This window comes from Hippocampus bargibanti, linkage group LG19 (genome assembly GCF_051943395.1).
Source record: "Hippocampus bargibanti isolate YZ-2025 linkage group LG19, ASM5194339v1, whole genome shotgun sequence".
NCBI classification, from domain to species: domain Eukaryota; kingdom Metazoa; phylum Chordata; class Actinopteri; order Syngnathiformes; family Syngnathidae; genus Hippocampus; species Hippocampus bargibanti.
In genome coordinates, this window is record NC_142752.1 from 5,094,930 (window position 1) to 5,122,144 (window position 27,215).

Here is a 27,215-nt window from a genome sequence, read left to right on the forward strand (position 1 = left end):
CATCAGTAAAAAAAATGAATCACACGCTTTCGAAAAGCAGTTACTAATATTGACATAGGTAACGGTGATGAGTTCCGCATTTTGTGAGCAGATAATTTGCGTTAGCTCCTGTTAGCCGCGTATTATATAGCACGACGAACAATACAGAGCCTGCCACCGCAAGAATTAATGCAATTTAAAGATAGCTTGAATCAACAGCGACGGTCTAATGAGTTTAACTTACGCTCATCACGCCACCGAGTTTCCCAAGTACGTGTCAAAAGTCATTGTTGTAATGCCTCCCGCCATCTCATTTTATGCAGTAAGAAACGTTCGATTTATGCAGAGCTGGACAGTCACCACTTGTAAATATGATCAATTAACTGAATGTCTCCATCGCAGGAGTATCTCCAGCCATTTCCTTTCTTCCTCCGATTGTGTAACAACCGCAATTGAGAATATTTACCGCCACCTAGTGGAGCAACTGTGTATCGTAAGTGTTTTCTGACATTTTATAAAATACTCTTATTCCTTCGATGATTACACGTTCACGTTTATATTCCAAATCAACATTTTTTAATGAAGAAACCAAGATACGTGTGAGGAAATGAAATAAATACAAGACTGAACCATTGAGGCTTGTTCAAAGAACACAGTACATACATGGAATACTGAAGTGGTGAATGTTTTTTTGGTCCATTGAGTTGGAACTGAAATATTTGTTAATAAGCAGGGAATTTAGAATTGTGTTTTCACAAAACCTTAATGATTTTGTGAGAAAAAAAATCAGCAGAAGCCTCCTTGAACATCATTTCTGTACAGTATATCAGAGGTGGTGTCAACATGATGTGTTGAGCCGCTTATTGAACTGAAACTGGGGCCTTTGTCAAGCTGATATGAATTACAAATAGTTACAAACACCAGTCGGTTTTACAGCAAAATCTTCCGGTGCTTGGTGGGAAACCAAAAAAGTCAGCAAAAGCCTACTAGAGCATCTGGGGTTTACTTCAAATGATGACAGTTGTGCACTGACTCCCATTTAACATTAGTGACAACTACACACATATTCAAAACATACTACAATGTGAGCAGGAGGGTTGTGTGTTACTCGGCATGTATCGATACATCTATATAAGTGTGCGTGTTGATAACTCTGCGCTGAGCTGTGAAAGGGCGTGTATGGTATGAGCGAACTGGTGGGGGGGTTAAGGTCACGCTTGTGGCCTAAAAAGGCAAAGGCGAATATCAGCCGCTCTCAGAATAACACAGCCGCCAACACTATCATGACATGAATGTGCAGCGGTGAGCTAAGAAACGTTTTCGCAAGCAAACTGGACGTATTACGCATTTGAATGAAAATTGGGATCAAAATCGGACTCACGCCGCGTCGAGTTGTAACGGCAGCTGGGGAGGGCGAAGTGACGTCTGTCTCAACCCTGATCTAAATCTGTCGGTCCGGTTGGGGGTGGGTGGGCAGTCAGCCTCACACTCCGAACACCCTCAACTTATTTTCCTCCGTCTGTCCCCTCCATTGGACTCTGAACAACGTTTGGAATAATTTTAAGTGCTTTTTGATTATTTTTTTTTCATTTCTTCAAATCATTTTAGGATTAACTCCCCGAGTAGGATTCATCTTGTTTTCATGGCAACGGAAGCTGTCGCCAACACTTTGAATGTACAACAATGACTGAAGCAGATGGTAAAAATTGAGTGCAACACGTTTGTGTGACAGGATGGGATGCTCGTATATGTGTGTTGTGTGTGCGTCAGTGTGAAGGGTAGTTAGCATTGGACGTCGCTAAAAATATTCTGCTATCATGTATCATCTATTCGTAATGTTGCCATGCTGGTGTATGGCACGTTAACACTGGACATTTTGGGTGTAATTGATTGTCTTAAATGGTGACTGTGATCTATTATTTGATTGTGTGTTTTGACTGTTATTTGATTTGATGAGATCCCGAATGGAATCTGTGATTTTGATATGGTTGCTGCAATAGTGTTTTGGATAATTTATCAGTGTGCACAAACACTGAGCTTTTCATTGATTGCCATTTGGTGGAGTCATGCCTTGTTTGTTGTCTTTGGTGGCTCACTGTAGGTCTGTGGTGTCTCACGGATATAACTTGGTCCCTTTAGGTGAGTAATGGTGTTTTTGAGGGTCACCATCTATATCGCAGACAGTGTCTTTTCATGTCTTGTGTTCTGCCATTGACAGTAAAGTGATGCCTATGCGCGTCTTTGGCAGCGTCTCATTTGTTTTCCTTTTGTAATGGATTGAGAACAGATTTACATTTGCAATGCCCACCTGGCTGCAGTGGGCAGAGTAAAATAAAGCAAGAAACAGGAAACTATTATTAAATATAGACAAAGTGACATAAACATTACCACTCATTTTTAATCATTTATGCTAAACTTTTGCAATGATGCCGTCTTAATTTTATCCTAGTTGCAACATTTCAGAATTCATACTCTTCTACTCTTACATCACCTCATTCTAGGCAAGATTGCCACCTTGTGACCGGGCATGGGCATTACACCAAAGATAATTCCAGGGCCTAGTTAATAAGGAAATGTTGTGGTTTTGTCGACTTGTGAGGGGGATGAGACAAGTCAGGGAAGCACAGAAGAATGAAAATAGCTGCTGACCTTAAAAGGACACCTCCAGCATGGATGAATAATCACACCGGGGAAGGATGAAGAATGATTCACGGATCAGATTCAAAAGGTTGGAGGGGTGAACACCTTTTCAAAGGTCTGGAGAGACTTTCCATCTTGGAGAGGAATGAGGGGGAAAATGTTCCTGGGTCAACTTTTAATTCATATACAGTAAAGTCTCGTTATATCGATATTCAAGGGAGTCCGAAAAATATCGATATAACCGGGACTATCGATATATCCGACCCTGTTTGCATATAATTATCTCCGTGCGTGCATAGAAATAGTATCGATATAACCAGACTATCGATATATCCGATATCGATATAACGGGACTTTACTGTAAGTTTTTTTTTGATGATATTGAAGCTTCTTTTATACTGAACAGTTCTATGAATGCCTACAGATGAGTTAACATTAGTTAATATTGCAAAATATTCATTTTACTACATTTGTGATGGTTTTAACAACGATCTGCGTGCAGTGTCCACTGCTTATCAGTTAAAATCAGAAGTCACAAAAAATAAAACAAAACAATGATTATTTGTTTTATTTCCCCAAAATCTTGCAGACATGTCTGCAAAACCATCCACATACCTCAAGTTGGTTGAATTTTTGTGACACGCTCCACTGCCATATTTGATGTGGTTGGATCTGCCTGTGAATGAAAGCAAATTAGGTCACTGAACTGTCTCAAGAAGGAAGGAAAACACACACACACGCACACGCACACGCGCACACACACACACACACACACACACACACACAAAAAAAACCATATATTTTATATAATATAAGGATACATAATGATATTTGATACTTTCAGTTGTTGTTCAGTCAACCTTTCATTCAACTTGCTCGTAAATTTAGTGGTGACTCAAATTGACTTCCTTAACTTATCCCAATTTTGGGATTTGCTTGAAATGTGAAAATTTGCGACGTCCACATGACTTGCACATAGGCAACTCAAACCTATTTCCTATGGAACAGTTGTACTGACTTGCGAACAGAATGGCAAATTTGGGACTGCCAAAAGCGTCAAAGGATGATGCTTTAAGCTCAAGGATGGTTTCATGTGGCGTCCTTCACTTCAAAGTACAGTAAAAACTAATGAGGCCGCTTACAAGTGTGTGTCTGCGTTCTGTAGTCTGTAATGTGTGTGTGTTATGTCGAGTGCCGCTAAGCCTTTTGAGTCAGCGATGGTTGTGCCAACGCGAGCTGAGCCGAGTCGACAGGTGGCGGGAGAGATCGGCTAACAGCCTTGCTGTTGGTTTGTTTCCCCCCTATCTAGCAGCTCTTGCCTTTTACTTTGATTCAACTATAAATGTGTTGTATTGCAAGTCTGTACTTATGAAATGTCTTGTTATTTTGAGCACAAGGAGCTTAAAGGACAACCGACATCACTTTTTTGTTTCCTAACTGACGCCCCCTTGTTCGTGGTGTCACCCCAAGATGTCTTGCCTTGCTGGAGAATCAAAACAATGGCTTCATATTCGGAGAATATGCTTTATTGTTACTCATCCAGTTATGAATATGATTCAAATATTTCTGAAGAGGAAAGCATACATGTTTGCAATCGATTAAAGAATTTATTCCGTGCAATTTTGAGGCAATAGGGTGGGGGGGAAATGTAGCACCAAAAAAGAGGCAGAAAAGGGCGACAAAGCTCCGTGTAAGGAATTAATCAGCCCGTTTCCACAGGCTGATTAATTCCTTACACGGAGCTTTGTCGCCCTCTTCTGCCTCTTTTTGGTGTAACACGAAGTTTTCAGACCAAACAAGTACAGCAAAATGCATTGACGTAATATAAGGACTGCTACAACGTGTCCTTTTTTCTGTCAGGGGCGTTCCTTCAGTGACGTAACGTGAGGACTTGTTATTAACTCAAAAACAAGACTTCCGGAATATTCAGCGCGAGTCTTAAAATGTAAAATCTAGCTATATGTGGTGGAATCTTTGTAAAATACGCTCAGTAGAAGTCATTTGAAGCCATTTTACAAATTATGAACACAACCGCAAACGTCGGTCGTCCTTTAAATATGAGGTCAATATCATACATTGTGGGCGTAAAGATATTTGACAATGTAAACATGCATAGACATTTGTATGTCATGCTTGTTAGCATGACAAGGTTACTGGCCAACGTGTAAGCCTCATTGACAGTATAATTAAAAAACAAACAAACAAATGAAGCTTGATTGAGCAACTTTTACTACGTACGAACATACGAACATACAGTAGATATTTATAAGTTCATTGCTTTCAAGGTGACTTGAACTGCAATTATAAGTCCACATCGAACCGAGGATATGGCAAAATGGAATAAGCACCATCTCCATTTTTGATGTTGCTATCCGGAATTCCTAATGGGGATATCTGCAAATGAATTGCTGAAATGTGTGAGGACAAACTCTCAATCATCTGAACATCAGAAGGGCCACCATTTTTTTGAGGCGTAATAATACTGACATCTGAAATTACATTAGTGAAGAGCAAGAATGTTTCCGCAGAGTTCTGCGATTTTGTTTTTGACTCTGCAAAACGTGACTCCTTTGTAATATTCACTAAAAAGTGCTTACCAAACTTTTTCCTCAGTGAGGTCATCCGCGAGCACCACCACGATGGTCATCGACGGCAAGAACGGCGACGCCGGCTCGCCGCCCGACGGGTCCAAGCGGACTTTCACTGATGACGTTTACTCAACGTTCAGCTCTCCGTTGGCATGGATCCTCGTCATGGCCCTCGTGGTCACTTGGTCGTGCGTCTTCGTCATCATGTTCGACTTGGCTGACTACAAAACCATCTCAGGTGACCACTGATTAGGTTCTTCATTTTGTGAGTTTTCTGCCAGAACATGGAGTGTTTTTTTTGGGGGGGTTCAAATGTGTAACATTTTTTTATGGTACTCACAAGTGGGTTAGCAAAAAACGATCACCAAGCAATTCCATCATTCTAAGTGAAGACCAATTTGTCTGTCAGTGGTTTAGATTTTGGCGACAATGTGACTTCCTGCCTTTCGTCTTCTCTTTTCTGTTGGGCGATTCGTCAATTTTATCAAATTAATTTGCATTTGTGTGTCAGAAGTACTTTCACTTTCTGTTTGGTATTCACAAGCAAGTGAAGACAAAGCTACTAGAACAGCTTTTCTGTCTTTCTTCTATTTCCCTGTAAGCAGGTCACGGCGTCAGGAAGGTTTTAAAGGACTCGGAACGTCGAGGCAAGATGACTCTTACACTGATTAACCCCTTGTTCCTGCAGCCCCCCCCCCCCCACTTCCCATACCCATCCGCACTAACCTTCTTGAGCGCGCTCCCTATAGCTGTCATTTGGTTGAAAGCCTTTGAGGTATGCAGTAGTGGTTCTTGTGTTTTCTTGAAATCATATTTGAATTTCAGGTGAGCTTGAATAGGCACAAAATACAAATCAAGCTCCTCTGACCACAGCTTTTTTTCAGTAGCATCTCTATTATGTATATTAGTTTGGCATTTTGTTGCGGGAATGCGGTTTTAAATGGAAGCAAAGGGGCGGGGCTATACTTGCTGGCCATTTTATAAAGTACACTTGCATTGTCAACTGGTAAGGAGGGTGGCTTGTGATAATCTGACACTCTTGTATAGCTAAATAAAGATCCTTTGTATCGGATCGCATTCAACAGTGTACCTAACAAAGTGACCAGTAAGTATGGGAGTACTTCTGTGTACATTCAAATGAATTGAATGAGCACGTCAAATCTGGCCTTGTGATTTTTTTTCTGGATGTATGTCAACGGGAATACCCTCGACATATAACTAGGTCATTTTTCCGTGTGGTTGAAAGGGACGTATACTAAAAAAGAAAAAAAAAAAAAGGTAGAACACCCTCGAGGCTGTCAATCAAAGGCTTACCACACTTCCTTGCAGGAGGTCTTGGCAGAATTGGCTCGGACCCGAACAAGGCCGTAAACGATGTGGTGGATAGGGCTACTAACACGTTCCACGGCATGTTGAAGTTTGCCGCCAGCCTGGTCGCCCCTGACGAAGATGATGGTAATAATGACTGCCCATTTTACTGGTAGTGGGACTCTGATACAAGCTGATGTTTTTTCTTTCTTCTTTAGGAAATCTCTATGCGGTGAGGAAAAAAGGTGAGTGAATATTTCAAACACGGTCTGCTTGCTGTTAAGCGAACTAAAGATGGCATCACTGTAGTTGGTGGCAATGCTTTGGCCTGACCGCTAGACCGCGCAGCAGTGTGTCTTTCATTAAATCGCGGGCAAAATTATGCATTTTGATGACTAAAATAGGACGAGACCCATCTGACTTGTTGAGGAGGGATGACCAGAGTGTTAGTTAGAGTTAGAGAGCTTGTTGACTAGAACTATCATGAATAGGAATGACTGAAAATGCAACTAAAACGAATGGATATTTTTGTGCAAAAGATGAAGACAAAATCTGAAATGGCTGCCAAAAACAACACAAGCACAGTTGTGAACGGGGCCGGTTGATGAATCAAGTTTCATGATCAATTCAAGTTTCCTGCTCCGGAAGACTTTTTTTGAAAGTGACTTCTGTAGATCGAACTGTCTCCTCATCGATGTGCACATTTCAATTTACGGCCATATAGCCTCCGGTTGTTAATGTTATCCATGATAGGCTCATGACTTATGTACCTATGAACCGTCTCAAAGCAACAACGTGGTTGGAGGAGATGGAGGAGGAGCGAGTGGAAGTGAATCTTAAGAGGAGAAAAGGTATTTGATGCTAAATTGGAATTGCTAACTGTTCTGTGATGGTGTCATTAACTGTGAAGGGTTCATATACCTCATCTTTCGCCCCAGTAACAATAATTGTGCTCGACAGGCCTAAAACACACTATGGCTTTCTTATGGCTTGACGCTAACAGCTAACTCACTAATGTGGTGCTGTCTGCTAAGATTCAATCTGTCTGCTTATTTTTTTAATCTCCTTTTTGGGTTTCAGGGGAGTTCCTACCATCCCGACGTAGAGGTGCGTGTGTACGCCATCTTAATTTTTGAGCTGTTGAGTAAAAAGAAAGCTACACTCTAACAATGTTTAAGTATCTACAAAAATCTAGAAAAAATAAGGCAAAGATTTTCTTATGAAGTCATTTTTTCTCTTAAATTTCTGCCAATTGTCTCCATGGTTGCCGAAGTTACCAAGATGCAAGTGAAGAAGTCAAGACCAGCTGTTGAAGTGGTCCACGAGGATGAAGAAGAAGAAGAAGAAGAAGAAGAGGAGGAGGAGAAGCAGGAGGATGATGAGAAGGAGAAAGAGACATCTGACGGGGAAGATGAGGAGGAGGAAGAGGGAGATGAAGAGGAACTGGAGGAGGAGGAGGAGGAGAATGAAGGAGATGATGATGATGATGATGATGAGGGGGAGGAGGATGGAAATGAATTAGCTGAAGGTGAAGTGAAAGAAGAGGAGGAGGATGCAGTCGGTGAAGGAGTTGACGACGATCACGAGGAGGAGGAAGAGAATAGAGATGAAGCAGCTGCAGATGAAGTGGACGATGACATGAAGAAGGTGGCTCCTGCTAAGAAGGATGAGGAGGAAGAGAAGCGGGAGGTAGCTAAAGCCACTGTAGAGAAGGAGGAACAAGAAGAGGAGCAGGAAGTCACTGCTAACCCTGAAGATGAAGCCTCCGAACCTGAACCTGAAGATGAAGAGGCGATGGCTCCTCAGGATGAAGATGAGGCCACCACACCCGAGACGGATGAAGATGATGAAGAGGAGGCATTGGCTGCCGAAGAAGAAGATGAAGAGGGTGAGGCCGCAAAACCTGATATTGATGAAGACGACGACACCACAGAGGATGACGAAAGAGAACACATGGCCAATGACGTTCAAGAGGAAGAGGACAGTGATGAAGCCAACGTCTTGGCTGAGTCCTCAGATCGTTTGCCTCCTTCCAGTGAGGAAGACGAAGATGACCACCTTGCTTCTGTCGACGATGAAAGCGACGATGAAGACAAAGAAGACCTCGACCAATCAGAGGACACCGATAACCACAAACCCGATCGTGTCACCGGTGACGACAACAAGGAAGACATTAAGGACGAAGACCTCGGGCGTCTTGATTTCGGCCAATCGGAGGGCTTCGACGAACACAAATCCAATGATGTCACAGAGGACAAGGAGCAGGAAGTTGACGGAATCACACGGCCTCCCTTGGATGAAGACGACGAGGATGTCGGATTACCCCCGATGACCATTGGTGAGGAAGATGAGCTCAAAGATGACATTGCATCAGAGCCTCATGAGGATGAAGATGAGGAAGATGACGACGATGACGAGGTTGAAGATAACTTGCTGTCAGGTATAGTTGACATTTGCGTCTGTCATTTGTATCTATATCTATTCATCTACCCATCCATCTACCTTCCAGTTGCCGTTCCTCATGGTACTGTGGAAGAAATCAGACCCCGCAAAGGAGAGGAAGAGGAGAAGGATGACGACGAAGAGGACGCTAATGTGCCTGCAGGTCAGTGAGGAAATGTGATGGAAAGGATGTTAAATTGGCACATTCTCGAAAAATAGCTGGGATGTCCTTTAGTGGATTTTGACGATATTGGCTTCTTTTTACCCAAGGTTGGGGATCATTAATTTTGACACAAAGGATTTAACCCTTCTTAGTTAAAAATCTTAACCCAAGATACCAGGTATAAATAACTCAGTCCTTTTTAGACTCCGTGCTAAGTTAGCTATTCAAATCCAAATATAGGTTACTTTTCATCCAGATGTTTGAAGAATGTATTTTTTCCTTTGCTTGTAGATCCACCATGTCCCTGCACAAGTTCAACAAAGACTCGAGCGTCTGGCGTGACAAGTGCCAAGAAGAAAGGTTGGTCCACAAGTCACCCCCAAAACGAGTCATTTGGCCACTTTTGGGGACTAACTGAGAACCACTAGTTGACGTGGAATGATGATGATGCAACCGTGTTGTACTTTTTTTTTCGCATGTGAAGAATCAAAACAAATGAAGATCACAGAAAAAACAAAAAGATCAGGTAATTATTTTCTTAGCCTTTGTTTCTTATATTCATTTTTAAAATTGTCACTATTATTGTATTTGTTTTTTGGGGCGGTATTATTCTGGATAGTTATCATAATCATAATAATTATTATTTTATTGGTCAAGAAGAGTCAACATGACAAGTGACTTTGACGTGTCTAGAGTAGAACTAGAGTAACTTACGTTTGATTTTGCAGCTTGCTTTTTTAAATATTGATGACGTGTCACTCATTCGCTGGTTTGTTTTCCAGCTCTTCCCAGGATTGCCAGGCTGGAGCCAAAAATGAGACGGATCAGGAGGACGCCGGCGCTTCTCAAAAGTATGTGGTGATGATTATCAGCTTTCGGTGTGCTGTTTGTGGTCTGATTTCATGTGTTCCTTGTCCTGAAAAAGCCAAGAAAGAAGAAAGGAGCAAAAAGGTGAAAAGAGGTTAGTAAATTGTAGATCGGGTTTTAGAAGATCTGATTGTCTCAAAGACAAACGATACCGTAGATCATAAATGAGGTGAACAAAAAAGCACATTTATTGAACCTGATGCTGTTCCTGTGTTCATTAGAATCACTTGATGAGAAGGAGAGCCCAAAACCAGCACAAGTTCCCGAACCAGTGCAAGACGGTACCTTGGCACTTCATACATGCATATATTTATACATAATGTACATTGTATACAAGTACTATAAAGATGACATCTACAGTATTTGTACATAGCCACTCCGTCTTTTTAAAAAGCTGTCAACGAGAACGACTGATGCTATGTTATGCTTGGCGAATTAGAGAGCTATTTGAACGGTTTATTTAATTTGTAGTTTTGTTGCTTCCAGTTGGTCCTTGCAGACCGGCACCGGTCTACTGTCCGTCCCCGCCCGGCTGGTATGGTAAGTTTTCAAAAACTGATGATCATGAAGAGTGGATCTACGTTCCCTTCACATCCAAATATTTTGTCTTGCAGTTCATCAGATCATGACGGACACCCCATACCCCCCTCCGACAGGCTCAGGTAGCCCCCCCCCACCTCTACCGCCAGGGCCCACACTACTACCACGAACGACTTTACAGTATTTTTATTTTCCAGGTGCTGCTGCTCCAGTTCTGACCGCTCATCCCATCCATTCGCCGCCACTTTACCACGCGCACCCGATGATTCCGCCACTCTACCCCCACTACCAGCACTACGCTCAGCCCATGCAGCCACCACTAGAACATGTCCAGCCATTCCAACCAGTCCAGCCTGTACAACCAGTAGAAACAGTCCAGCCGGTTCAACCGACTAAACCTGACCAGCCTGTCCAACCGGTACACCAAGCAGAACAGGTCTTGTTAGATGAACCGGTCCAGGTGGTGGAAACCATCCCATCTGAAAGTACAGAACAAGCCCCGTCCAATCAGCCTGAAGTCAAGAAAGGTGGGTAATTATATGGACAATTTAATTTAAAGAGCTTGGGGAATGTCACATGTTTCTATCTGAAAAGAAGAGAAAGCAGAACTCGAAGCTGAATCTGAGGGTGTCAAAGAAGATGTGATAGCATCATCGCCAAAGAAAGGTCTGACTCTCTTCTCACTTGCCTTTTCTTATTTTAAATATGATTTTCAACATCCAATGTACTGATCATGTCTATTCCAAAAGCCAAGAAGAAAATGGTGACAATGAAGACTGAGGATCACAAAGGTCCATCACCACTTTTCCATTAGCTGAGAGGCTTTGCGGCCATTTCATTAGGTGCACATTAATCCAAATTTCACTGCTTGTTGTTTATTGCAGTTGATGGTGAGCTCCAAAAAGACAAAACTAAAGCTGGGTCTCCAAAGACAGGTTGGTAGTTAACCCTTAAGTTGTTTATTGTATTTTATTTTTTTCTATTTCTTTCCATTCAGCTATAAAAGCGCAAAGCAAAAGTGCTGCAAACTCCGCAAAGAGAGGTACAGTAACTCTTCTTAAGTTTCTAATTGCCATGGTAACCATGTCACTTTGTACCCATCGGGATTCTTGCTTTTTACATTAGAAACCAAGGTGACAAGGCAAAAGAGAAGCTCGACATCTGCCTCAGAGACAGGTCACTCATTGACACGTGGTCTTATTTGATGTCATTGCAGCAACAGATTAATTTATTTTTTGGTCACTATTAGATGATATCAAGCGCAAAAGCAGAATTTGCTATCCGACACTGAAAAGAGGTAAAAGTAGTGATGTTTGAGAATTAAATGAGGGGACACACCCAAAGCACCTGAGAACAGCTTTTTTTTCATCCCAAAGCAGGTGTTAGTCAAAGTCCCAAGACAGCAGAAGCATCACTTAAGCCAAGCAGGCTGAGGGACGGACTGCCGGACAGGTTGACGACAAATGTGACCGAAAGGCATGACAAATCGTCACCGTCGCAAACACGTGAGGCTGCCATCTTCAAAAATAAAAAATGGCTGCTTGGGCCATGGACTGATGATTGACATTTGTGATTGCTTTCTTGTTTCAGCCAAGATGAAGACAATGTCACTGAAAAGTAAGTTAAATTGTACATTTGAATATATTTATTACTTTTTATTCATTAGATTCATATTCATTTCAATTATGGGAATACAGTAAAGTCTCGTTATATCGATATTCAAGGGAGTCCGAAAAAATATCGATATAACCGGGACTATCGATATATCCGACCCTGTTTGCATGTAATTTTCTCCGTGCGTGCATAGAAATAGTATCGATATAACCGGGACTATCGTTATATCCGATATCGATATAACGAGACTTTACTGTAATTAAAACATTTGTGTGAAGTGCATTATAGTTCATTTAATTTCACTTTTCACAAAATGAATGATGAAAATAAGTTATCTTCATATTTTGTATAAATGTTTAAAATCTACAAAAACTGCATTTTTCTCTCTCTATTATCATTAGGCAAAGCCAATACGGCTGAAGAAAAGGAAAGGTCTTTGAAGGACACTATAGGTTAGCGACAATGTTGAATAAAAATTGATTTTGGGCACTTTCTAATTCAAAGTTTTCTTTTTTTTTATTTCAGACAGAAAAAATAAAGAATCACAACAAGCCAGTAAGTGCGCAAGCCCTCTTATTACCTCACAATGTCCACTTGTGTGAGCAGTGAGCTTCTCCCCACCCCACCTCAATATTGGACACATTATTTTTTAAGGTCCTCCCATGTATTTTCTTTTTTGACTTCCACAATTAAATTAATCTGTACTACAATAAATAATATCAGAATAAAATTCAGTTGTTCGGCCATTTTAGAAAGCAAGCTAAAGTTGTGCAAGTAAAGTTTGCCTCCACCTAATATTTATTAATGATTTGGAAATAACTATTAATCAGTGCAACTACTAACAAGAAGGCAACAGCCTTGCCACAATGCATAAAAAGTGGTCAAAAGGAATTTATGTTCAAGCTTTTTGAAAAAAATAAATAAACGTGTTTTAATGCTTGTTGTCATCAGAGGGAGGAAAAAGAGCTTCCCCTAAAGCCTGAGGTACTTGCTTTGTGTCTAATTGTTTTTTTTTTCTTCTTTTTCCTCTCATCAGCACAATATGACGATGAGCTGTAACAATTTCTCTTCTTTTAGCAATGTAACACTTGCCAAATATTCTCTTCTTCTTCTTGAGTTTTTTTTCAGTAGCTAAGTTCCCTCTTCCTGAGTGTGTCCACACATTTGTTACCATACGTGTGCCCTTCATCAAACGCCTCCAAGGCTGGGGGTGGGCAAATTTTAGTACTCATGGGCCACCTTTGACTTTTAGATTCAAAACCTGGGATAGGACATTTGTAGGGACAATATGAGGTTGAAAGATATACAGTACAATAAAATCAAACGTGTGTGAGTAAATCTGAAGTCTATTTTCAAAATAAAATAATTTTACAGTAACTATCGAAATACATTTTTTGGGACAAATGAGCTGGTCCATCTTCTGCATTCGAAAATCAAATATGGCCCCCAGAGTCCAAAAGTTTGTCCATGTATTTGCACTAATTTGATGACATTTTGACTTCGCCGCATGCTCAAGCCACATCACGCTCACCTCTTGCTGCTTCAAGTCTGACTTCTTGTTAGCATGTAGCATAGTACTTCAGCCTGTTTGTTGTATTGTGTGTGCCTCCCGTAGAAAAGACAGACGATCAAACTGAAGAAAAGAAGAAATCAGGTCAGTTGAATACAGCACAGTGAACTACTATTCATGTTCTGGCCAAAGCATTTTTTCTTCTTCTGAGGCACCAGTTTGTCACATATTAGTGGCAAGATGCCACAAACTGGTGGGTTAAAAACGTTTCATTTAAACAATGTAGTGCTTTGTTGCCATCTAGTGGCATGTATATGCCACTAGAATCTAGTGACTAGATGGACATCAAATACTCATTGTTTACTCAAGTTGTTTCAATATAATGACTGTTCACCATCCTCACCACCGGAGGGCACTGTAAGCCAATAACCAGACCATTTTCTTCTTTGTGTCCTTTTTGCTTTCAAAATAAATGTTCTCCTGTGTGTTTTCAGGTCAAAGATACTTCCAGTGTGTTTATGTCCCCGGAAAAACTGCGCAGTACCCCTTGCGACCCTCCAGTCCAGCAATACCACCCGCCCTCAAGTCCCTATTGGAGCAGCAGAGGGCGCCCAAAACGTCGGGGCAGTAGGGCAACTACTATCGCAACCAACCAAGACGTCGCACAAGCGACTTGTTTCCATGCAGAGCAACACGGACTGAAATATTGACATGTATTTATTTATTTTGTTTAACCCAAAAAGGCTGCGCTCCTGCGGTCTGTTACTCAAACCAACTTTTGAGTTATCCAAGGTTCAAGCAAAATAGTGCATTAGTATCGTTACCATCCTGCATGTGGAGACAAAGTGGGCATGATCAACTCTGGAGACCAATCGTGTTTATCAGTCGGGGTGATCTATGACCTCATTTCTTCAACTGTACATCAAAGCAATAAGTGCGGCTGTCTGTGCTACAAAGATAGCATTACGTGTTGAACACTTGGGCTATCGATGTCTTACTTGATGACGGACGAACGAAAGAAAGCAAGTCTTCCCAGACTCCATTCTGAAATTTAAAAAATGCTCGGTGACCTTATTGTGTTGCACTTAGCATACGTTAGCATATGTTGGTTGGAGTCATGTAGTTCAGAGCTGAATTAGCATCAGTTTTCTGAGTCTTAAGACGTGCGTGGACTTAATGACAAAAAAAAACTCAAACTGATCAATTAGCATGTTAATATGTTCCTATGTTTTATCATAAGACTACTTGATCAGCAACGACAGTTTGCTGCCAAAAGGTTTTTTTTTAATATTATATTTACATTATCAAGGTTAGTATTAGCGCCAGATAAATGAATGCAACATGCTAGCTGTTGCATTCGTGTTATTATGGAAAGCAATTTGGGATAAAGCTATACGATAGCCCTAATTGGGTTAGCATGTTGCTAACTAGCACGAGTTAACCACTCAGCCGCTCAGCTCACGAGCAGGTTTGTAGTTGTGCCGCTTCATGTTCTTTGTTGGTCACAAAAGGTTTTCGGAATTTGAGGGCTGTCCTGTTAACATGGTTCCAGATTTGATCTATATTATTATTATTATTATTAATATTATTATTATTATTATTATTATTGACAGTAAGGTTGGAGCCTATGTCGTGTGAATTTAGATGTGAATACTTTTTTGCTTTTATTTAATTTCAAGAGTGTGTACAAGTGCTGAGAGGAAGCGGGTTGTTGCACAAAGTTATGTTCCTTCAATATGACTCACAATTATCACAATTTACTACACTTAATGTTGGTCAATGTTAAGGGAAAAAAGGCATTACATGTTTATATTACAAAATAAACACAGTTGTTTTTTTGCCACTTATACACAGAAAAATTGCCTTTTTTATTAAACTGGAGGCAGTGTGTGGTAAATTGTGTCAACCTTTATTTGTGCGTGGCAGCAAAATGGAGGCCTTTTTTCAATAATAAAAAGCAACACCAACGTTACCGCACTCAACGTCGCTTTGCTTTGATCCAAGCTGAAAGGAGTTGTGAATGTGCCCTGCGATTGGCCGACGACCAGCTCAGGGTGTACCCGAAATCTCGCTCAGTCACCTGGGAGAAGGTGCAAGCACAAGCGAGGTTGACCAAATAAAGTGGCATTCAAAATCAGTAAAGTTTAAACACTTCAGCATGATGAAAAAAAAAAAAGAAATACAGGTTTCTTGACTTTGGCGGAGCTAAACAAACATTGTCATTGTAGAATCTGAATAATAATCATCATAAGAACACTCAACCGCCGCATGCAGCTTTTACATCATTCATATAAAATCAAATTTGACAAACAATGAATCATAACTGCAAAATATCATATGAAAGTTGGTCCCTGCCGGCCACTTCATTACTGTCAGGTGAAATCCAATACAGAAATATTAACGCTGACTTTTGATTGACACTGTTAGAGTGCTATTCATTGAACAATAAAATCATATCGTTGTGGTTGGAAAACTACATGATGATACAAATCTTTTTTTCTCTCTCTTTTTGACGTCAATCAGAAGTGAGCATTATTGTCGCTGTCAAGACTAATAAAATTCAAATACATGTGTGACATTTGCTTTACTAGTCTTATTTAACAATCACAATTATGATTATTTCCAATGCATGTGGAAGACATAAAAAAAGAAATAATTAAAGTCAAAGTAAATCATTAGATATTGAGGTTGGATTGCCCCTGTTCCCATTTCTCGTCTTGTTTTAAGTCTACTGCAACAAAGCGACCCATTTACCAATAAAATAGCTGCTTACATTGTTTGTTGCAGCAAATGTAAGGGGGAAAAATAATTTGACCACTACTTTCACCAGGCAACATCAGGGAGAACATTCAAAATGCTGAAATATTCCAACAATTGTTAGATTCCTTAAATAAACAAATGCATGTGTCAAATACTGCACATAAATTAAAGTCACTGAGAGGTGATCAAGTGTTTACATTTGTGATAAAAAAACATGCATGGCACACTTTTTTTTTATTTGTCTCGGACAAGCAATGATGAATGTAAAATATGCAATATCTGTCGTGATTGCATGTCAATGCTGAGAAGCTGACACCGGTCTGAAATACTGCGAGAAAGTGAAATGTCAGACATTCACCACATACACAACAAAAAATATTGGAAAAAAAGGAAATATGCTTGAGAAAATGAGGAATTTTTGGGTATGACGGGAACTTGAAAATAATTCGCAACGTACCCTGAATGGGTTGAAAAGTTTCAAGTTGAAATGGTTTGAATGTAGAGAAATTAGCAATTATAAAATCCTGTTCTCAAAATCACAGGTGTCAATCTCATGCCCTGATATCCTAGCAAGTAGTTAGCTACTGACGCTAAAATGAGTGCACAGAACACAGAAGAAATTGTAAAACGTGTTAGAACCAACACAAACAATCAATTGAGATGTTTCATGTAAATTACTGGGAAAACAACTGAATTTTCTGTTCGTAACACAAAACTGATAAAACTGAACAAGTGGCGCAAGGCATAATTTCGAAATCGTACGGTATCGATGACCGCATTTTCGCAGTTTTCCCCCCTACATTAAAACCACAAAGAGAGCACAAATACAATATTTATAAGTTCAGTACGTCGTATGTCTGAGTTTAATTTGTTTTCCTTTTTTTCGGTTTGAGCATCGACTGAAACGACGGTCATCGTCTCCATTTAATTACGATTCGGAACACCTCCGCTTGCTTATAGATGAAATTCGTGACACAATGTATTATGTTATTTTAACATTTACAGAACGACGCGAAAACATTTAAACACTGTTAATGTTTAAAAAAATAGAAATGTGAACGAATAACACGAAAACATTGGACAAACAATGCGTACTCACATCAGCAAAGTATGATGATGATGATGATGATGATGATGATGATGAAGTTGATGATGAAGATGACGAACCTGCCATAATGCCGTACATTCGCGTTTAAAAGACTAATAACAAGGAAATACCGTTTAAAGTGTTCCGCCAGCAAAAAAAAAAGCGCATTAAAATGTAGGTCATATCCAGTCCTAAATTGTGTCTTTTTTTTGTTGACTTACAAACACGGTTATGGTTAGAGGCTGTGTTGAATCTGAAATGTAGAGACTCCATCCATCCTAACGTTGTGCTGCATGCAGCGTGTATGCTCATATTTTGGACTGGATCAGAACCGTGGTTATGATGTACAACTAACGTTTTCTATATTTTATTACAACAGGACAAAATGTCTTAAGTGCCTATGCCAACAGAGGGAAAAACATACGTTCATTCAGTTGGATCGCCATTAGTGCGAATAGTACTTATTCTGTTCATGAATTGTTATTAATGTAAACACTTTGATTTCCTGGTCACTTCTTTGGGTGATGTGAGATTTTCTGCTCGAGGCTATTGTTGTTGGAAATTAAGAAGGTTGATGTTAAGAAAGTTGTTGATCAGTTGCAAATAAAGCTCTGTCATTGACAGATTGTTTTGTTTTTAATCCATAAAGGGAGGTTTGCTGATTTGCCTCCACATCCATCTTGCTCCAGTAACATCTCGGTAAAGACCATCACTTAGTCGCCCAAATTGGACTTTTGTTAACATGGCACTTTACAAAGAAATACAGAAGTCCACCAATAAAGTTGGACGCGGGGTAAACCTTTCCCAGGAGTCCACAGAGCGACACTTGAAGAAGATTTTCCCAAAATTTCCAGAAAGTTTTTTTTTAGTCCAATGAGAGCAGCGGCTGCATGTTGTCTTCATCACATTTGGCCTTGTCAGGTCGCTTTAAGATGTTGGGATCCACCACTGACTGGGACCTGGAAGGTTAGCAACATGCTATAATGTTAGCATTCAAGTATTTTTTTGCTTTTTATTGTGCCAGTCTGTGTCACCTTTTCATGGTTTGGGGTGACATGTTTTTGTCAACATCTCTGTGTAGATCCTGGACATAGAACGCATAAGCATCCGGTCCTCCGTCAGTTCCCATGTCTGGTTCCGCATCCTCATCATAAGCATGTTCAAGTAGGGCCCTGGCCCAGGTGCCCATGTCGTACGGTGGCATCATCCCACCTAGCTCTGACGGTAGGATTTCTGGATGCAACAGCTGATGTAGGCTGGTCAGGTTGTTGCCATGCATGAAGATCTACGCTCAGAACAATAGCCCAAATACATTTAACAAGGCTGCTGAGCAAAACAAATTACAAATTGTTGACTTCACACATTTTTATGCCATTACACAAAACTAAACACGACTTGAGTGATCAACAGCAGGATTTACTCACCCGCTTCCTGGTTTTTTCCTTGAGGAAAGGCCTGATGACAGTGTAGAGGGCGTGTATGTACCATGGCTGGTTCACAAAATGGATTCCTCCAAAGCGAGCGGGAAAACTGTCCTGTCAAAGCAGTGAGAAACAAAAAAACAAGAGGCATGACTTCACGCACCCTGTAATCTAATAACATGATAAACTGTCCACTATAGTAATCGCTGTCCTTGAAAGGGTTCATATTTCGCCGACGAATGACAGTGGTAGCCCGTGTAGCTTCTCTTTCATTGCCATAACTTCCTGTCATGTTAAGAAATGGCTTGAATTCCCATTGCTGTTATATTAGATCAAGGCGATGTAATATGGAGGTCATGAGGAAATGATCCGTGGTACTTTTGACTTTCTGAACTGCTGCTCGGAAGGACAATGTCAAAATGGGGACAACTGGTCGAGAAATTATAATTTATTTTTCATAGGCTTCTGCCAGTGGCCCAGATTTTACTTAAGTAAACCAGACACCACCGAAAAACACAACCAAAGGAAGATAACAGACCATTGGGACTCAATTTAGACAATTTTATATATGTTTTTCTTGTTAGCCCTGTGAAAAAAAGGGACAGGTTAGCCGAAAGGAGAAAGATTTTGCTTTGCCGTGTGTACAAAAACAGCTAACGGCAGCACAAAGTGACACATACTGAAAAACGATAAATGCTGAAAATGCTGAAAATGTCTTTAAAGATCGGGATTTGCCTGCATACTGTACTTTGGATTTTAGCTTCAGGTTAGCTCAAAGCTTGACAAGAATCAAAGATGACAACATTAAGGAAAGTCTATCCGCAAGCAAAATACAACGAGGTTAAGAACTTATGTCTGAATAGAAAGTCAGAAGGCCGAAAACAATCAGACCTTTAGTTCATTCACTGCCTTGGGCGTACTAACGTTGACCCATTCCATCACATAGAACAGAAACATACATTGTTGACCTGATTTTTTCCCCCCCTCCCTTAGTCTAAAACCATTTCTAAACAGCTCTTTTCCCTGCAGGCTGCACTTGAATCCTCGAGTAGCCGCTGTCATGAAAGAGTTAACTCCACACCAAAAATCTCCTCTGAGGACTTTTTTTTCTTTTTATTTATGGCTGCAAGACATTTTTTTCATCTTTGAATTGATGACAAGCGACAGTAGGCCATGCTATGATTAAACATACACTCCTGCCAGTCCATCCTGGCTTTGAACCTGTCCTGTGGCTTATCACATCGTCGACCTCTGTTTCATTCATCTATTGAAAACACACTCATACACACACACACACACACGCGCACGCACACACCCCAATCAGTGTTTCCCGTCATCGTCAGTCTGCGCTAATGTCTCTTAACCTTTTTTCCCCCCGAGCTGTCTCGCATCCGCGTAGTGGCATCATGCATAACTGTCACTGCCTAATCATTTGCAGGACAATTGTTCTCATCTTGGTTATTTTTTGAGACATTTTGAATCATCAATTATGATTTCAGCGTTGTTAAATATCTCATTTGGCAAAACGGCAGCTGGTTATGCAAAACTCATCAATGAAAGAGCAGTGGAGCGATGCATAAAACATTTCACAGACGCACACACACACACACACACACACACACACACACACACACACACACGCACACACACACACACACAACAAAGGCGAGCCCATCTGGAAGAAAGGCCAAAGCAGACAGCCAGGCAATCATGCCGGTTACCATAGAAACGCCGGGAGGGGTGGTACATGCGTGAGGGAACGGGTGGAGGCAAGATGTCGGGGTACAACAAAGCGCATTGAATCAAGCAAGTGGGCGCAATTTAAAATGCAGGTGAATGAATGAACGGGTTAAACCGTGTCATAAGAGGTCAGCATCATCTCCAGTTAGCATTACCTCAAACATCTGCCTTTACAGACAAAAAAATACCAAAAATAAAGAGATGCATAAGTAAAAATGACAAAATAGTACCAGTATGAAATGCTAATTCATGAAAAACCACACGTGAACGTTAGCTCATTAGCTCATGCTAATAATCCTACATTTTCTTTTCTTTTTAAAAATCCAAAGACACACAAAAAATATGTAAATGTGGATGTACAGTGAACATTCCATTAGGGTTTCACTCCCATTTACCATTTTTTAATCCTTTAACAACGTTGTAATCCTGTGGGATTACGACTGGATTGGGTTGAATCCCTGCACACTCTTCACCTGCTGCAACTCGCCGGAGGCGATATTATTCATAATAATCATAATGTGTCTCAACAAAACAAGACAAGGGGATAGGGTAAGTGAGCACATAAATCCAAAAAAATCAGGAGATAATAAACAACGACAAAGCCTTTTTATAATAATAATAATAATAATAATAATAATAATAATAATACATTTCATTTATAAGCGCCTTTCAAAACTCTCAAGGTCACTTTACAGTCACAGGATCAGTTTTTCTGCAGGTGAGCAGCGACAGCCACGTGCGCCAGCGTTCACTCAACCGCGAATAACTCAAATAGATATAAAGTTAGCTAGCTAATAGATAGCTAGTGAACTAGCTAGTTACATAACTAATAAATAGCAAATAGCTAGCTAGCTCGGTAGCCAGCCAGATAGCCAACTAGATAGCTAGCTAGATCGATCAAGTGAGGAACATGGTGTGAACAGACCGGGAAGGACCCATTGTCTATTATAATTTAGATTTTTGGTGATGGTGGCTATCGGTTAGCGCACAGAGTCCGATCTGGCTGCTATATATTGATTTATATAGCGCTTTAACAACAACTGAATCTGTAACAAAGAGCTTAACATGGACAACTATCCTATACAGGAACTAACGCAGTCATTTGACGAAGACAACAGATTTACATGCCGCAGCAACATCACAGAAAAAGAGAACTCCTCTAAAATGATGCCTGCTTGCTATTAGCTAGCTAGCTATCTTATTGCATGGTTACAAATAACCATAGAAGCGCCACAGATTATTTTCCTACGTTGACATGGATTTGGCGCCACCTTGTGAAAGAGCAAAAAATGCTAACAGGTGAGTTTTTATGACTAACTGGAACCAACAAAGTCAACGAAAACCTTCACCTCACCTGCAGCCCCTCGATGGCGAGCCGGAGCATGCTGGGCGTGAGTTTGGAGGCTTGCTTGAAGGTGAAGTTGCTCCAGTCAATGACCAGGATGAACCCGTTCACCTGCAGCTCAGCGTCCTCGATCATGGACTCCAGAGACAGCAGGATGGACCTCAAGATGTCCACAAACATGTACCTGTCAATGACACATTTGGAAATAGTAATAAGTGCTACACAACTATGTAAGCCCGTTGACAAAATGTGAAAAACTTCAAGAAAAGGGTTCCAAAAAAGGAGGTCAAGTACCCCAAGTTTACCTGCTTTGGTCCCAGTTGGCAGCAAAGAGGAGCAGAATCTTCCTTCCATGTCGGTCCAGGTTGGCTAGCACGCCGGGGAATCCATCCTTGAGTGCCTGCTTAATTCCAGGATCAGTGGCCTTCAGGTTCTTGAACATATCCAAGTTCTGTTGTCTGTACTCAAAGTACTGGGCCAGCAGTCTGAAGGCTTCAAAATGGTTAAACTTCCTGGCTCGGAGGAACCTGAGGATGAAGGCGTCGTCCGTACGCAGGAAGCCGATGTCCGGCCGTGTGATGATCATGTCGCGCACTTCCTGGATGTCTTGGTGAAGTGTCTCCGGATTTTCCTTCAGTTCCGCTTTGGCCTTCTCCAAGGTGGCCGGCGACAGGCCGGCCTGCAGGTGAGTCATTTCAGCAGGAGCCACGTCCAAAGGTTTCCTCACAGACTCTTCTTCTTCTTCTGTGGAGCCTTCAAGTTATAAGGTAATCATAGAATGAAGCACAAATCAAACAAATCACCGCAAGTCACTTCAACATATCATATATGATGGCAGAAAAGTATATTTTTGGTCTCAAATAATCTCTACAATTCACTTCATCATAATTGATGTGTAAAAACAAAACTCAATTTACATCAGCTATGTTGATGTGGCATCTTGATCCTTGAGATCAATTTTCCCCCTTATATGTACTGTACTTGAATTTCAACAAGATCCAACTCACTTCAACATAATATCATTGACACCAAGATTATGCCAAAGCACGATACATATTTGTTTTAAAGAAAGTCCTCAACTGACGTCAACGTTGTTCCTTGGCACAAAAAAAAAAATACACAAGATGCCCTAAACACACCACTTTCGTCAGAATAAAATTTCATAAATTATTTGCAACAAAATGAAACAAAGTGGCAGCATTTGTTTAAATTAAATTTCTCAAATTATTTCAAGAGTCTGTCTTGGAACCAAGATGTTGGACAACATTTTTTGGTCAAAAAACTCGTCGTTACATCAACGCTGTTTCCTGGCACCAAGACGCCACTAAATGGCGACAAAGTACAAAATACTTTTATTCTATTGCTAGACCTCGGTCGGATTACCCCCAAAAATATCCATAAATAGAAAAAGTATTTTTGCACCTCTCTGTATTTACATGGAAACCCATTTAGTGCTTTTACAGCAACAATTAAAACATTTTTTTCCACTGCAGAAGCCAGTTCACAGAATATGTGACTAATACATCCAAACGGCCAACATTTCCGAGATCCTGCAGCTGCTTCACGCTATCAGAATCTTACGTGAGGATGTGTGTACGAAAGTGTGAAGGAAGGAGATGACGGCATCACCTTCTCCCCGACGGAGGAGGCCAAGCAGCAAGCAATGCGGCACCAGGCTGCAGCACCTGCTACATCACAGACAACCCCATCTGCTCCATGGTGCTGATGTCTCTTCCTCCTCTTGCCTTCCCCCTATTTCAAATAATCCACGTTGCACGGTCCATATGCACAAGTGGGCCTGGTACGCTTCGTTTCCCAGGCTCTATTGGGTTCTACTGTGCAGCGGGGGAGGCTTTAGGGTGGGGTACGCCGCCAGGATTAGCGTCTGTTAGTCGTCGCTGCTGCCGTCTGTTTCTCCGTCTGAGTGAGTGACAACAAGATGGGCCGGCGCGTGAGGGGGTGGGGGTGTCAGAAGGGAGGAGAAGTGGGAGCACGTGCAGGACAAAAGAAAGCAAAGAGGAGGATTGGGGATGGTGGTATAGATTGGTAGCCTGGAGCAAAATAGCAATGGGAGAAAAAAACGATTGCATGACAATTTAGAAAATACACACACACACAGGTAAAACCCGAGTTCCGGTCCGACCAAACGGTCGTAAGTCGAAACACATTCAAAATGTTGAATAAATACTCAGAGGCTAAATAACATGCAAACTCCCCCCCTCTGTTGCCATGCTCGATTGATCTGCGAGAGATGCTGGCTGCCTGGCCAAAATTGTCCTACGCATTGCCGGTCTGCTCGCTCGTTGCGGTGCCAGGCGTATAGTTAAAAATTTTAAAAAAAATAGGGTCTGGAGGTCATGATCGTAAGTCGGATATTACCTGTATATTGTATTGTATATATAAAATTGTGCAGTACTCCTCTGTACCGGTAGGGAACAGCAGCAGCTCGCTAATGGCCTTGCAAAGCGAAATATCTATTAACATGTAAGGGTGAGTAAGCACGGAAATACAGAAGATAACAATTTTGGATTTATTTATTTTTGTCTGATTAGTTGAAACTTTTTCTGTGTGTGTTGATGCATATGAAGGAGATCCAACATTTATTTTTGGATTGGATTGGATTGGATTTGCCTTTATTAGTCTCACAGTGGAGAAATTTACAATACATTTTTGGATGTATTTCGGTTTTTTTGCATGTTACCATGTATAAAATATAAAATCATTAGATACCTATTGGTGAATAAATCAATATAACTCATGTTGTGATCTGATATTACTGACGTGGATATTTTGTGTGAAAATCATAGACAATTCAGGAGAAAAAAAAAGTTGTCTTGCGCTGTGGTTATGTGCCACAAGAGGGCGACAAATCGTATAAAATACTTAATATAAGATACTATATAAAATACTATTAGGAAAATTATCGAGCACACATCAAGTCATTATTTTTGCTTGGCCACAAATAATGACAGCACAAAATTAGCGTTGAGCACAAAATCGAAAATGGCATACCGGATTCTCAGAAATTATGTCAAAGTGTGTTCAAGTTTGTCAGGGACTCTATTAGACTCATAGAAATAGCTGTGGTATTCCATTTTCTTCTTCCAACAGGTCCGCCACGAGTGAAAAAGAATAAAAACAAACACACAGATACAGACAGACGTGAAAAATAAGGTAATATTTAAGTCAGATTTGGGCATTTGAGTGAAAAATTTAGAGATGTTTTATTTTGGGATATTCATGACATTTTATGAAGGGGAGATCATTTATGAGTTGTGGTAATGCCAATAAATGACACTCACAACAAACACTGTGCATCATTGTGTAAAATGTTTTCCTGTGAACAAAATGTTATTCCCGTGATAGGCTTGCAACAAGTTCAGAGTGTACCCACCTACTAGTCCATGAAAAATCTGATACCGTATACTCGAACAGCAGAATTAAAGACGGGTCGTTGTTTCCCGACCTATGTGGTATCGTCCTTTGCCACATTTTTGCCATTTGAAAATCAACACAGCTGCCAGTGCCGTGGCAACGACCGCACCCAAAACTCCCCCTGCAACAATCGCTGTGCATAAACAAAAATATTATTAGGATCCAATTTCATTGCCCACCTAGAATAAACAATTTATCGTACCTGCAACAATGTCCTCATGCTCCAAGAAGCTCTTGGGGTTCCCATTTGTAAAAACGGCGAATTCCATGTCTTCGCAGAGCTCTTTCAACTGATTCAAACTAAGTTTGGAACCACGCTAATGACATAACAACATGAAACATATTCCAAAAGCATTTATCAACATGCTTGGACAACTCAGGACATGTTAGCCTAAACTTGTATTAGGGAATAAATAAATGTGCATTTGTGTCATGAGTCATACTTTCTGTGGATCAGTTTCCGGCTCTCCATCCATTGAACTGTCACCTGGCGGAGAAAGGGGGAAATATAACTATTAACTTTAACATGCACATGTGTAATTGAAACAGAAGAGTGTGTTACATGTTATTCATAATAATAATAATATATTTCATTTATAAGTGCCTCTCAAAACTCTCATGGACACTTTACAGAAGGTTGAATTTGATTTGAGATAACGCGCTACCATCATCAGCACTGTCCTCGTTCAAGCCCGATCCAGCGAGGTCTTCAGTCCTGTCACAAAACTAATGCGATGAACAAAGAGAATTAAAGTAGAAGGGGCAGACCAACACAAGTCTTATGATTTGTTATATTTCCGCGGTAGTCATTTTTAATCGCCTAACATCGAAAAACCTGTCCACCTGGTTCACTAAATATAGCAAACATATGCAAGCACAAGGAACCAATGCAAAATGAACACGTTACCGAGCTGAGATGAATGCTGAAATTACATTTTGCACCACAGTAAACCAAGATGCAAGAATTGTATTAAAGATAAAGATGGCGATTGTTTTTGATTGACAACCGATCAACGTTATTGTAATCGTGTGTCTTAAATCTTATATTTCGCAAGGGGAGATTTTTCTGCAAACAGCTCTCGGAATGGGGCAGTACATCAAAACAATAAGCATACATATGCATTCCGTTTAATTCACACCCTAGTGTGGTCAGTACATACTCGGATGATTTGCGGAAATGAGACAAATCTGCGAATACAGAAATGACGCGTTTAAAAAAATCTAAAGTGTACCAAACTTACCGATTTGACTGTGAATGTGGAGAGCAGAAATAGCGTCATGAACGTTTCCGGCATGATTTATGCATTCTAGGCAACTTCTATCGGATCTTCTTGTCATACACTTACACGACACACAACAAAATCAACTTCTTCGTCTTCTAGTAGTTAGGTGGCGATTGGCAAACAATGCGCTTTACCGCTACCTACTGGTACAAATCGCGAACTGCACAAATCTGCTCAATCACGACAGTACCTGTATTTGAAACAAAGCAAAACAAACCCTCAACTTCAATCATTTTCTTCAATCTCCGCCACTACAGTTTTTTGCCGCATTTCTTCAGAGGCTTTTGTAGAGATTACTGATGTGTTAAGTGTTTTAACAGAGCGGTTCAAATATTAGTAAAGCCCAGAGCGACACTCGATCGTTGCCCTTCGTGAGTGGTACGAGTGCTGAATTTGTGTGTTGGCAAGCCGAATTTGAATCCCACTTACCACTTGATGTTATTCTTTGTCTTTGTCTATGGAAAGAGAAAAGACAATTTTAATCACAGATTGA

At 40.7% G+C, this 27,215-nt stretch overlaps 3 protein-coding genes and 1 long non-coding RNA gene across 16 annotated transcripts in view; 1 reads left to right on the top strand and 3 right to left on the bottom strand.

Moving 5' to 3' along the window:
• The first annotated feature begins 797 nt into the window (after window positions 1–797).
• On the top strand, window positions 798–18,119 carry LOC148883692 (uncharacterized). 10 transcript variants are annotated; one of them, XR_016118520.1, is made up of 30 exons: window positions 798–1,678; window positions 5,233–5,445; window positions 5,813–5,854; window positions 6,537–6,662; window positions 6,734–6,760; window positions 7,304–7,366; window positions 7,596–7,622; window positions 7,789–8,955; window positions 9,025–9,120; window positions 9,412–9,480; window positions 9,605–9,646; window positions 9,903–9,971; window positions 10,046–10,081; window positions 10,209–10,268; window positions 10,474–10,527; window positions 10,602–10,649; window positions 10,725–11,054; window positions 11,122–11,193; window positions 11,274–11,318; window positions 11,412–11,462; window positions 11,525–11,569; window positions 11,653–11,703; window positions 11,777–11,824; window positions 11,904–12,032; window positions 12,118–12,144; window positions 12,543–12,593; window positions 12,667–12,696; window positions 13,178–13,222; window positions 13,757–13,795; window positions 14,146–14,246. XR_016118520.1 is itself a non-coding variant. In XM_089022556.1 (30 exons), the coding sequence occupies exons 1-28, from the start codon at window positions 1,663–1,665 to the stop codon at window positions 13,122–13,124; spliced, it is 3,066 nt and encodes a 1,021-aa protein (XP_088878682.1). In that variant the 5' UTR covers window positions 799–1,662; the 3' UTR covers window position 13,125; window positions 13,757–13,795; window positions 14,146–14,243. The 10 variants fall into 10 exon arrangements, 9 of the variants coding, with proteins under 9 accessions (XP_088878682.1, XP_088878677.1, XP_088878679.1 ...); XM_089022556.1 differs by lacking the exon at window positions 13,178–13,222 and adding an exon at window positions 13,093–13,125 and having other exon boundaries at window positions 799–1,678; window positions 14,146–14,243; XM_089022553.1 differs by lacking the exon at window positions 13,178–13,222 and adding an exon at window positions 2,081–2,118 and having other exon boundaries at window positions 803–1,678; window positions 14,146–18,119.
• On the bottom strand, window positions 2,488–5,345 carry LOC148883693 (uncharacterized). Its single transcript, XR_016118523.1, has 3 exons — window positions 5,217–5,345; window positions 3,235–3,295; window positions 2,488–2,753 (listed from the first exon to the last, which is right to left on the bottom strand). It is a non-coding gene; the product is annotated as an uncharacterized LOC148883693 (long non-coding RNA).
• Window positions 18,116–23,773, bottom strand: clvs2 (clavesin 2). Its single transcript, XM_089022571.1, has 6 exons — window positions 23,634–23,773; window positions 22,310–22,757; window positions 22,014–22,188; window positions 18,923–19,033; window positions 18,533–18,783; window positions 18,116–18,457 (listed from the first exon to the last, which is right to left on the bottom strand). Exons 2-6 carry the CDS (start codon window positions 22,696–22,698, stop codon window positions 18,364–18,366), a joined length of 1,020 nt encoding a protein of 339 aa, XP_088878697.1. The 5' UTR covers window positions 22,699–22,757; window positions 23,634–23,773; the 3' UTR covers window positions 18,116–18,363.
• Window positions 23,774–24,603: 830 nt separating this feature from the next.
• Window positions 24,604–27,215, bottom strand: part of otofa (otoferlin a) — a 205,832-nt gene continuing 203,220 nt past the window's right edge. For 2 of the 4 annotated variants that reach the window (XM_089022542.1, XM_089022541.1), the window contains 4 exons: window positions 27,152–27,177; window positions 26,105–26,165; window positions 25,883–25,926; window positions 25,725–25,756 (listed from right to left, as the gene is read on the bottom strand). The gene's annotated coding sequence lies outside the window, so the exon portion shown is untranslated. Of the gene's footprint in view, window positions 25,573–25,641; window positions 25,757–25,882; window positions 25,927–26,104; window positions 26,166–27,151; window positions 27,178–27,215 lie in introns of those variants that run through there. The other 2 variants (XM_089022524.1, XM_089022523.1) reach the window with 2 other exon arrangements.